At 55.1% G+C, this 12065-nt stretch overlaps 3 protein-coding genes across 3 annotated transcripts; all 3 read right to left on the bottom strand.

The window, feature by feature from the left end:
- Positions 1–3010: 3010 nt before the first annotated feature.
- On the bottom strand, positions 3011–3807 carry G647_02465 (uncharacterized protein; the record flags this gene model as incomplete). The annotated part of the gene is made up of 2 exons (XM_008726814.1): positions 3011–3626; positions 3683–3807. The coding sequence occupies 2 exons, from the start codon at positions 3805–3807 to the stop codon at positions 3011–3013; spliced, it is 741 nt and encodes a 246-aa protein (XP_008725036.1).
- Positions 3808–7464: 3657 nt separating this feature from the next.
- G647_02464 (uncharacterized protein) lies at positions 7465–9306 on the bottom strand (the record flags this gene model as incomplete). Its single annotated transcript, XM_008726813.1, has 1 exon — positions 7465–9306. One exon carries the CDS (start codon positions 9304–9306, stop codon positions 7465–7467), a length of 1842 nt encoding a protein of 613 aa, XP_008725035.1.
- A 1129-nt stretch (positions 9307–10435) lies between these two features.
- Positions 10436–11781, bottom strand: G647_02463 (uncharacterized protein; the record flags this gene model as incomplete). Its single annotated transcript, XM_008726812.1, has 2 exons — positions 10436–10567; positions 11503–11781. 2 exons carry the CDS (start codon positions 11779–11781, stop codon positions 10436–10438), a joined length of 411 nt encoding a protein of 136 aa, XP_008725034.1.
- Positions 11782–12065: the final 284 nt, after the last annotated feature.

Here is a 12065-nt window from a genome sequence, read left to right as displayed (position 1 = left end):
GTCCTCTATGTCTAGGACCGGGGACTCCAAGCATCCTCGCAGTTCAGCTGCCAGTCGTGGCTTGATTCCAGTGGCCGGGCCGAGCGGGAAAAGTACCATGTCGCTGAAGATACTGGCGACTATTGGGAGTCGAGACTGTCGCTCGAGTCGTCCTTCGGCCGCATCTCGGACGCCTTAGGTGTCCATCGGCCTGAAGACCTCTCCTCAACCCGATAAGTCCCGCCACGGCTCGCACATATGCCTCGACCACGTTCAGCGTGCTGAAGAAACGAAGACTCTGGGTGGTTACAAGGAGGGAACGCGGAGGCGACTGTGGTGGCCTCTGTTGCGGCCGTGTGCCATTGACGGTGAGGATAGTGATCGCAAGGATCATCCCGTCCGAAGGCATTCCATCCATCAATTCAACTGCTGTGCTGGCACAAGCCAGAGCCAGATTCTGGTGCAGAGATGACACGCGAACGGCCTGTTGAGACATGTCGTCCTCTCTCTGACCCCTCGAGCACAACATCTGCTTCGTCGTCGCAAATCTGAATGTATGCAGGACGAGGGGCGATGCCATTCCTAAACGCATTCACGCCGCCCCGAAGGTTGCGGTTTCGTCGAGGTCCGTCGGAAGGCGCTGTGGCCAGGTGAGACTCGGCGCTGTCGGGATCAATCGAGGTGAGAGGTGAGCCTCGCGGAAAGCTCGTGGCGTGGCTAACAATCGTGACGGCACTTACCATGCATGGTCCATGGCTTCTTGTGCATACTGCGGTATCGTATGATTAGCGAACGGATTCGTTCTCGCCGCACTCAATTTCGTCGTCGGGTCAGACAGTGGGCTACTTGGTTTCGTCGTCGCTGCTGGCATGATTATACCCTTTTGCTCGCCGCAGCCGGCGCGCTGATGGTATACAGCTTTCTTGGCACGTCAATGGGCTCGCTATCAGTCCTGTGACTTGCATTGGGCTAATGTTCTTTCCTTGCTTTCTCGCAAGTCAGCAGACGAATGATATGCAGAGCTCTCCGTAATTGCGGCGTTCTGGACCTTTGGTTCACCACGCGCACTACACAGGAAACCCGCGATACACGTGAAGCAGGCGCTGTCAGTTCAGCCTCTGGCCTGGTTCGCGTGCGAGGGTTTGTTTGAGATGGATGCGAGACGCTGGTGGAGGCCGCACCTGTCAAGATACTTCGTAGTTCTGGGCATGTGCTCAGCCATGCCGCTCGATTGGCGATGAATCACGCAGACCGGCAGAGAGTTTTCATTGCCAAATTACATCGCGACTAAAGACGCGATCTCAGAGGGAGTTCATACATGCCACCGCCGTTGCATGGTTACATATCCAATCTGCTGGTGCTGTTGGTGCTGCTGATCGTGGAGATGACCAACATTGAGTTCGACGTAGATGATACACCGGGCGAGAGAGCAGGAGAGATCACAAGTCGGTTGCGGCGGACGCATCTCGACGCCTCGTGCTACAAGGATACCACCCTGGCTATGATTCTGGTGTTGATCTATCGTCTGGATACCGACGTACAGTAACTAACCAGGAGTCTACGTGAAGGCAACTCTGGTGCCAGGCCACACCAGCTGGCGGCTGCCACCACATTGAGGAAGATGGAAAGTTCCGGCCTTGTATCTGAGCAGTATGCTGAATACTTCGTTGGCATCAGGAATGCGAGATTAATATGCGGGACGAGGACATGTGATACCCGTGACGACGAGGAAGAAGACGAAGGAGAATCGATGCCAATGTATGTCCGACATTTTCGTCTACAACAGCTGCTCACGGTAGCTGATCAGACCAGTTTCTCAAGCGGGTCTGTGTTTGCGAACAACAGCTGCTCACAGTAGCTGCCCAGAAGAGTTTCCCAAGCACTCGGAGTCCATGTCGATGCGAACTTGAAGAACAATCCGAGACAAAGCACACCAACAGAAGAGATGCGAGTGACGATGAACCAAAGGGCATCAGCTCATGAGATACGAGGTATGAGCGACGATAATACATCCCATCCCATACCAGCACGTTGGCGCCGTGAGGGCTGCTCCTTCGCACAGTACGGAGTACTGTGTATCCTGTACCCTTACTTTCGTTCATTCGTACGTTCGTTCGTTCGTCCCGCCTGCCTCCATGCTACTCTCAAAACATGTCGTTGGCAATAGCAATGGCAGCGGGACGGGCGCGGAGCGGGAAAGGAAAACAATGGCAAACATCCAGTCGTACAGGAACGTGGGCACACGAGCGCGGACATGAACACAAACAACACATGGCCACGAACACGCATGAACACAAGCGTACACAGACACATACACAGAAACAACAGACGGGAAGATACAGCATGATGGCAGCGGGAGCCCGCCCCGCTTCGCTTACGGTACTGAGCAACGTGCCGCTGCCCCCCGACTGCATCCTCGCTGATGCCCGGTCAAGGCGGTGGGAGGGAGGTGGCATGAAGACGGACGGCATACAGTACGTTGGGCATTGAGGCTGAGATTGAGGCTGAGATTGAGGCCCACGAGAGGAACGCCTACTCGTTGGAACGAAGAGAACAGTTCGAGGATGAGCACGAGGACGAGGATGAGCACATACAAGTACGGAGAGGATCTTCCTCCGTACCCTCGTACTCTGTAGGCGAGGGGAATGTCAAAGCAGCACAAGGTAGAGAGGGAGTAGTACACCATATGGGACACAAACATACAACGTGGTGCGACACCAATCAAGGATACTCACTCACTCACTCAGCCTCATACGCTACGTACGGCCAGATCATTTTTCAATGGTTTATTTCGTTATCCAACAACAAACTACATATGCGTGGCCGGGGATCTTGTCCAGCACAGCACACCTCCAAGGCGATAACAAGTGAAATGGGTGGTAGAATGGTGCCAAATGGCGCAGCAGGTCGTTCTCGTCTGGTCTGGGCCGCTCGTCTCCATCCGGTTCAATAGATCCAAATTGAAATTTACTCTCGTCGACTGGCATGACAGCTTTTCTCGAGCGTCAAGACTGCACCGATGTGAGCTCACTCACGAGAAGGTGGTCTTGAGAGTCGCGCTGGAGCCCATGCCACCGCATCCACCGCTCGGAGCGCCCTCGAAGGTTCCGTAGTTGGCGCCGGGCTGGCTGCCGTTCTCGCAGTTCAGGAGCAGGTAGTTGAACATGCACGTGTTGCCCTCGGAGCACTGGAACACACACGTGTCCATGTCGCTCACGCAGGATGGGCCGACAATGCTCATGGGATGGCCGCTCATGTTGACTTCACGCGACACGTCCACCACACCCCATTGCCCGAACGTGAACTCGCCCCAGGTGTTGGAAGCCTGGCCGTTGACGAGCTGGGTGTCCGGGTAGACCGCGGTCCACGCGCCAGACGCGCCATCCGCGAACGAGACCCAGAGAGACTCGCCGGCAGGGATGGACGCCGTGATGGTGGGCTGGACGGCATTGACCCATGAGCCCGCGACGCCCCAGACAAGCAGGATCAAGTCCTCGCCGGATTCGTTGACGAACTCGTTCTGGTAAGGGCCGTCTTGACCCAACCAGGCTTGTCCGTTGGCGGTGAAGGAGTTGATGCCCAAGGACATGACACCCAACGAGGTGAGCTTGGTGGCGTCGGCATCGGTCAAGGCAGTCGCGCGTTTCCTGTGACAGCGTGTCAGTCCACATTGCTATCCTCGTGTCACCCCAGGCATCCTTACTCGACGTGGTCATGCCTGCGGGCCGCATGACTGTGCAAATGCGAGTGGGCGTGAGTCAGGGAGGCGGCGTAGGCTTGGCCGATTGCCAGGGTGGCCAGCACCAGCGAGTTGAATGTGCAGCGCATCTTGTCTGGTCTGCTTCGACTTCTTGAGGTCCGGACAAGAAGAGACTTTGGGTGGTTGTTGTTGTTGTTGTTGTTGTTGTTGTTGTTGTGGTTGAAAAGGAGTGGTAATCGCTAGGATTGGGTCGATCTCAGATCGTCCTCAAGGAGCGTGGGAAAAGGAGAGAGTGTGAAGAAGGGAAGGGGGCTTCCGCGTGAAGGAGTGAACGCGAGCTGAATGCTGGAACGAGTTGTAAGAATGAATGGACGACGCTCGAGGACGTCTTTGAAGCAATATATCCAACCCAACAGGCACTCTGGCAGGAGAGAAAGGGAAAAGAGCACGAAGAAGCGGACCAGGACTAGTCGTGCAGGATGCCACAACAGAGGGAGCCACCGGGTCCCAGGGCCAGGGGAGTTGCGGACCCAACACAGCAACATTGGCATGATGCCGCCAGGACACCAAGGGGATGACCCAGAGCCGTGGCGCAACGAGGCCCCAGAATACCCCTGTCAGAAGCCGGCGGGGCGTGCCTGCTTTAGCCTTTTGGGCTTTGAGTCCGCTGCTGTGAAACGCCCTAGCTTCACATGGCCGCTGCCAATTTCCAGCTGCTTAGCGAATGGCGGCCGCTGTTTCTCTCGCGTACCTGGCGCTAACTGCACCTAAATTCATCGCCTACGTCAACCGGCGCCGCGGATCGGACACGAACCTGAGGCCCTCATTTCGCGCGTTTGAGTTCTCGACGAGGCCAAGGAGCGTCGGCGCCAGATTCCAAACCCTGTTGTTGATGAAGAGAGTCAGGACTGGTTTGCAGCGACTTGTCGCCTCTGGGTCGGGCAGAGAGCAACGACCACCAGACATTTCCTGAAGATGTCCTGGGCGTGAAGCTGGTCGACCTCTAATTCGTGCCGCAGGATCAGCGCGGCCCACACAACACGGGTGGGATTCCAAGAATGCCATGCAAACCGGACTAAGCAGTGCAGAAGCTGGCAGTATTTCCACCACACAACAGTATGCATCTGTGGTCGACATGCCACGGCGAGTGGGAATCCAAGAGTCTTTGCCACCATTTGGCTATAGGCCAACCAATCCCTTTACAAAACGTAGACTTTCCCAACCACTCGGCCGCACCTCGACATGCATGGGAGCTCGTATCCAAAGATGGTAGAAGCAGACGGTCTCAGGACTTCGCTGGTTGCCAAACACGGCTGCCAGAATTGGCTTTGTCGGGAGTCCGCAGGAGGCTCCGTCGCCAGCCTTGAGTATTTTGATGTAGATCAAACCTGTGCTCCTGTCTGAACTACGGAGTACTCGTAGAAGGGGCTGCACTGGCGCGTCGGGCAGGCGATTAGGTCTGCAGATGCCAGACTCTCCGTGATTGACACGTCGGGATTAGATCCTGATCAGCGTTGTTTGCAGCATTGTCCCGTAGCCATTGTTTGAACCGACCAAGTCTTCTGAAGCCAACGAAGGGTTTGTCTTCCGGCGCAAACAGCTCAGAAAGGCATGGTGCCGTATGCGAGTCGGTGGAATCAGTTGCTGCCACCTAACACCAGCTGCACCCGCAGCAGCGGTGTGTTGGCATCCACTTCGAGCGCCTGTTTGTTGATCAAATCCACATGCCGAGAGACGAGCGGACGCAGGAACACCATCTGCCGGTATGCAGGAACAGAGGTGGCTGCATCCAAGTTTTCCGGCTTATCTTTCCACAAACCTTGCCCTGAAAAAACGTGCCGAATGCTACTGGTTGCGTGTTATGGAGTGGATACGAGCCCAAGCGTAGTCTATATCATGACAACCAAGACTTCGGTTCCCATCCTGCACGGCCGAGCCGACATAATTGGACGGAGGAACCAAGGAGTTGCATACAACCACTCACAGCAGCTGCGCAACGGAAGAGAATGCCGTCGCCTGGCGGATTCTTCGTCACGGCCCTTGTTCAACCTTTGTTGTTTTCTGGTTGTCCAACCACGACCACATTGATGGAGACCGTATCGTGCTGGATGTCAGCGGACATTGGCCGAACTGCAGTTGCTTTCGGCCTGTCCTTACTGCTGACGGCTCCCTCTTCCTGAGCCAGCCATTCTGTGCCCGACTTTGACGAAAACCGTTGACTTTCGCGGGCAGGGATCCGCAGTCGCTTGTTCGTATATCCCATCCACGCGAGCTTGGCATCGACCCAGAAGACACAGACGGGCTTCCTGTCGCATGGACCTCTTGAACCCACAGCACTTTTTGCTCGTCCGCATGAATGGCTTCCCATCCACTCAGCGTTCTGCTCCCACTCACCACCTTCTCTGACTCAGATGGGCAAAACCCTGACTTCGTGTTCGCCCCGTTTGTAGTTGTGAATCCATGCCACTCAAGCCCTTGGCGCAACTCGCACACTGCCTTACCTACCTCCAAGCGAGGTCTACAAACCTACCAGCATTGGTCCATGCTCAGAGGATCCCAATGCAACCATGCAACCATGCAAGCGAGTGAACTGAATTTTTTTCGGACAACCGCCGCTCATACGGCTCGATTGTAGCTTACCGCCCCGCCATGGTGAGTCCTGGCATTTGGGTTGTGGTTCGGCTGGGTAACGATATTCGTCGTCGCAACAAGGATAAGACGTTGTCCGAAATATGGCCATCCACCCGACACGAGCACCTCGGCGAGAAGAACACAGGCGGTGGTCCCTAGCCCAAGGGCCGGCCGAGTAGTACTGTGTATGCAGAATGAGGCATTTGATTGTCGTAGCGTCACGTTCTTTGCGGTCGTACCTGTGCTGTGGGAGAGTTGAGGACTTGGACCAGTCACGGAGTTCTCACATCTCCTTTAGGAATGAGGTTTCCTGTGCTCTTGTCTCTCTCGTTCCCAACATTTTTTCATGGTCATGGTCATGGTCCTGTGTCATGCACCATGGGCATAGGCATTTGCATGCGCTTCGGCTTGACTGCGTCAAGCTCCATCTTAGAAAAGGTGGGCTGCATGTGAGGGCGGAGGAAGTCACGCCAGCAACGAGACTGCTCGGATCCTGTAGATAATCTGGCTTGTCGGGCCCAGAGGTATGGGTATCTCGAAAAGGCAAAAATGGTGGCCGTGAGACTCCTGCCCGAGGTCAGCAGTGAGGGATGGAGGGTCCTTGAAGGAAGGTCATGGTGGTCAAGCAGATAGATGGAGAGTGTGAGAGAGCGAGAGAAGGGACCAGCAGCGAGGGGGAGCGCAGGCAACAAGCAAGCGGGAGGGATCGCGGGAAAGTTGTTCCGCTCCGAAGCGACTTTCTCAGGGGCACCGTGGCTGCCTCGTAGTTCCCCGTAGCACTGATCTCTCCATGAAGCTGAAGTTGGCCGTGCCAGGGCTTTGCGTAGCTATACTGCAAGTGTCAATCTCAATGCTCTATCTCGTTGTCGTCATCATATCATTCCATCTGGAACATCAGAGTCCTATAGTACATGAAACAACAAGCAAAAGACCCGCCACATATCCCAGGGGTACAGTGAGCCCGCTGATAGCCTCCACCCGCTGAACATATCCGTAATAAGGCCGCGCGTACAGACTATGTGCAAAGACAACGACGTTGCTCTGCCTCCAAACACCGCGCGGCAAGACGTGGCCAAGGCCCTGAGTCGAGATTCTTTCTCTCTCCAACCCTGCCACGATTGCGTGGCCCTCTGGAACATGCAATTTCAACCATGTCAAGTGGGAGATCTGGACTTCCATGATGCGTCGCTCGGGCTGCTCTGCGACGCAGAACTCGGTGTTTCACTCGGTCCTCCGCTGATAAGACGTGCTAGCCTTTCCAATCTCGGCCTCTGGATGGCATCGTAATAAAAGAAGTTTGCCTCGAAATTGCTCAGGACATCACTCGTGTCCAGCTCCAGGTGAGTCTCCCGAACGCATCGGATATGTTCAGCAAAGCCAATCTCGAACAACTGATCGACAAACCACCGTTCTTCCTCGCTGCCCACCATTGAGCACATGGCGCCGATGGTAAGAACCCAAGTCTTGGCTTGCACCAGTCCTTGCCATTGAAGACGCGGCTCATCCATGGACAGGAGAATCTTACGCAACTTCGGCGCAATCAAGCCTCCTAGGCGCTTTAGGCCCAGAATCACCATTGATGTCAGTATCCACATCAACAACCCAACCCGAATCGCGTCGAGGCTTGATCCGGTATAATCCATTGCGAGCAGTCGATATCGTACAGCAGCGTGTCGCCACTGGAGCCATCTGGCCGCGTATTTCGACGCCCCTGGTGCTCCGTACGGCGCGTACAATAATACCCACGCGCACTCCGCCGTCTCTTGGATTGCTTCAACCAGTTCTTCCGGCAAATAACCTTCACGGCAGAGTTGTTGGAAGCTCGGTGCAATGCTGCTCAGGTCTTGCTGAGGTGCAAGCTGGAGCTCGGGGGGCGTGACCATCCAATACGGGCCAGGGTCATTTTCACAGGGTAGACTGCACGGCTCCAGCAGAACAGCGGACATGTGCCCGTCGCCGATGATGAATAATTCTTTCAGCGCGGGATCTGGTACGTAGTCGAGGCCGCCCCACGAGTCGAACAGAGCTTTTGCAGCCTGCATGTGTATCTTTGCTGCCTGATAGTTTTGGCGGTAGGCATCCGCGGCATAGAGATGGAAGACAATCAGAAGCAATTGATGCTTCGGGGCTGAGCTGAACCGTTTTCTCACCGCCACCAAGGCATTGCCCATATATCTGTCCGTTCCTTGGCCGGGCACCAAATCCACGTTCTCGATTCTTGCAGCCATGCAGGCCAACATGGCATTCATCTCCACCTCACTCTGCATGGCCCGTTGTATCACCTCCACTGCCGATGTCTGATACGTGTAAGAGTGTTCGCGTGACGCCCAGCTTTCTGCATGCCAGACGCTGGGGTGGAAGCTTTCGCAGAAGTAGCGACAAAGTTTCGCGACATGGGAGTCGAGTTTGACAACGGACTGGCCGAACGGGTCCAGGGACGAGGATGTGACCTGACTGATATCTCGAGGCGTCGGCGTGTGAGGGGAGTTCAGGAGCGCAATTGACTTTTCGGTGACGGGCGATCGAGATGATTGTTTCTCTGTCTTCGCTGCAGGGGTTGTCCTTCTAGCACGAACGCTTGGTGCAGGATTTCTCGAGGCTGTCACCTCGGCAGCGTCGTTGCGAGGAGATGGGCGAGCCGGGAGCTCCGTATGATGACCGACGCCATGGTGAAGGTTCCCTGCCTTGGTTGGCTGAATGGAGTCAGCGGCAACAGGGGCTTCCGGAACATCCAATACTGCCTGGTCAACAATGTGCTGTGCTCGATGCAGTTTCGGGTCCGGGGCGGGCAACACTGGGTCAGTCGTATCAGTAGCTTTCTCCCGGCCGGGAGTCTTCCTGCCCCTGTTACCAGCGCGGCTGGCGCTGGTGGCGGAGCGTCTATGTCGACGGCCACGCTGTACATGCGAGTTGATGGAAGTTTGTTCAGCAGCGTTGCTGCGGGTCAACGACACGCTGGCAGCATCCTTATTCACGAACAAGAACAGCGGCGGCATCTCTGGTAACGGACGCTTTGTGGATCTTCATAGTCGATACCTCTTTCCATTATTGGGCGGCCTCTAGTTGACTCGAGCGCTCCATAGATGGCTTGTGTATTCTGTCGTTTTCGAACCACGACGCCCAATAGATGCACAGGTCGACCAGCAGGAGGCCAGCTTCCCACGACGCCGATCGGTCAAGCGGAGTAACGACTCGAGGCTGTGGACTAATGGCTAGAGAATCCGGGGTAGTGATGACCTGCCAGAAGGAGGGGGATTGGTAAGAGGATGCGGATTTTAGCCTCGGGGCATCGCACGGTCCGAGTTGTTGGCAACCACGCCATTCCTAATTTGCTCCCACCAAGACGAGGTCGATCTGATGGCCACGTGCCTCATCAGTGTGGGGCCATTAAGCTAGCGCCTTGGCTCTTGGGTATTGTCACGTGATTGACGAGATAGATTTGCCGTCATCAAGACTTCTACCTGTAGTGACACAGTATTGCATTAATATTGGCAGAACATCTTGTGATAGTATGTTCACTCGAGATTAACAGCGATAGAAATTCCCTAGCATACGCGGTGTCACAGCATCCTTGGAGAGCCCTTAGATAGACATACCAACAACCTCTCCTTCGGGTCGATCAATGTGTGTCGTGATGGTCACCGCCAGATGGAGGGCTTCGTCACAGATCCGTCGGGGTGGCCGATCTCTATAAGCGCGTCTTTGATCCATTGCCAGCAAGGAGGTTGAGTTCAGCTGAGCGTTGACAGAGGTTGCGAGATGAGCCGTGGGTACACACCACAGCGGCGAGTCGGCCTGTCACTGCACAAGCTCCTAAGCTTTCCGTAAGGCAGACATAAAATCTAGTTTCTCTGTTTCTCAAGCGGCCTAGAAGCTCGAAATATCGCTCCAGAAGAAAGTCGATTCGGGCCGTGGACAATCGAGTACCAGTGCGGACATGTAATCGGGCTGCCATCACCAGTCCCATGGCTATGTCGTGAAGCCTTTCAATCATACCCACCCCGTGTGGCTCCAGAACAGCCTGTCCCAATCGCTGGCATTCTTCCAGGACGCACTCAGCAATTGTCATTGAGAGTGACGGTCTCAGGAAAGGATAGTCGGAGGACTCGTCCAGCAGGCCATGCGTCAAGCAGGAACCCCACAACCCGACCAGAAGCCATTGCCGCGAGACGAAGCAATATGCCATCGCAGGTCATTCAACGGTGATTTCTGAAGTAGTTGTATCCGGGGTTGAGGCGATCTGGCATCGCCGACTGGCTATTCAGCAGGGTCGTCAACGGGAAGCGCATCCCGTTTGTGACGGCGTCATGGTCTTTTCGAACCCGGTCAACCGTAAACTTGGAGCACCTTGCTGGTGCAGAAGAGCATGTTTTGTTCCAGCAGGGGATCACCTCCTCGTCCACCGAATCAAAGAGATTCATGAGTTGGTGCAATCCTCGCATCGCGCAAAGGTCTCGTTCACCATGGACCAGGATGTCAGAAGTGCCGGTGGTTGAGCTGGCCTCAATCTGACTGTAAACTTGTCCCATCATCCTTCACCATGTTCTGGCCTCTGAATCTGACAGAGTAGTCCCACTGTAAGGCATATTCTCTGTTGCGCTGGTTAGCCATCGCTCTATCGTGACACCTCACCACGATTGTATGCGTACCTTTCCGTCACAGACAGAAGAAGAAAAAAGTTTGAAGCGCCTGGCTTTCGTCTCTGTACCAAGGTCATCGTAGGTCTCAGCTTGATGGAGTCCAATAAACCGACCGCATTCCACAGCTTCCCCCAAGCGGAGCCAAGCAGCCTTCTGAAATCCAAGGCAAGAGAGCGCGGCAAATAGCAAGAAGCTGGTAACGGTGCCATCAAAAGTCATATTCTCGCCGAACCAAATTGATCGCATCTTAACGGCAATGCTGAGCATCCTTACTGCCCGCTCTGTGCGAAGAGGCATGGAGCCATATCCTGCTTTGAAAACGGGTTGGACTAAGGCCAGGGAGCACAGTCTATGTTGAACAGCGACCCTCAGGCGGGTAACATCTCCAGATGGACGGAGCCGTCGGTCCCCCCGATGGCAATGATCGAGGGCTATAGTAACTTTGCACATAAGGAGAAGCGTCTGGCGCATATCTTCATGCCGTAAGTCGTTGAACCCTGTGGCCCATTATCCGCATTAAGTCCACCACCGTGGGGTCAGGTATATGCTCACCGGTACGTTGTAAGGACTCAGCGATAGCTGCAGGCCATTTCCAGCCAGGCCGCAGACCGAGTCGGGTAGAGACAAATAGCATCGAAAATAAGTCAAGACAATGCGCTGATACGGCATGGTAAGCTCGTCAATGCCACCCCCCAGCTGCACCAAGGTTCGTACGGCCTGAACACGCTCGGGGACGATTTCGAGGTAATCCATAGCATGAAGGTGCTGAGTGGTTGCCATGGGTGACTTCGGATGCCTTTCCGGCCCCGAGCTATAGTTGGGTCCGGCCATATTGGCCAGTAGGCGGGCCCCGCGTAGACGAGTGCGTCAGGAGGTACCGTTGTTAGTCGCTGAACCTCTTGGGCGAATAATCGAATAGCAGCCTTCTCGTGAACTTGCCTAACCACTTCGACTTGTTTCCGAATATCCTCTGTGGCTAAAATCGAAATCGTCGGATTCGTTTGAAACTTGGCAGCGGCAGCAATTTGGGCCTTAAGCGGATAGCCGTATTGGAGGCCCAGCTCGTGGCGGCTCGCTCTATAAGTAGGTAAAGCACTGACAGGCTCGGCTGGGAC

Source organism: Cladophialophora carrionii (genome assembly GCF_000365165.1).
Source record: "Cladophialophora carrionii CBS 160.54 unplaced genomic scaffold supercont1.2, whole genome shotgun sequence".
In the NCBI taxonomy this organism is placed as follows: Eukaryota; Fungi; Ascomycota; class Eurotiomycetes; order Chaetothyriales; family Herpotrichiellaceae; genus Cladophialophora; species Cladophialophora carrionii.
The sequence above is the reverse complement of the archived record's forward strand: the minus strand, read 5'-3'. Positions and strand labels throughout refer to the sequence as shown.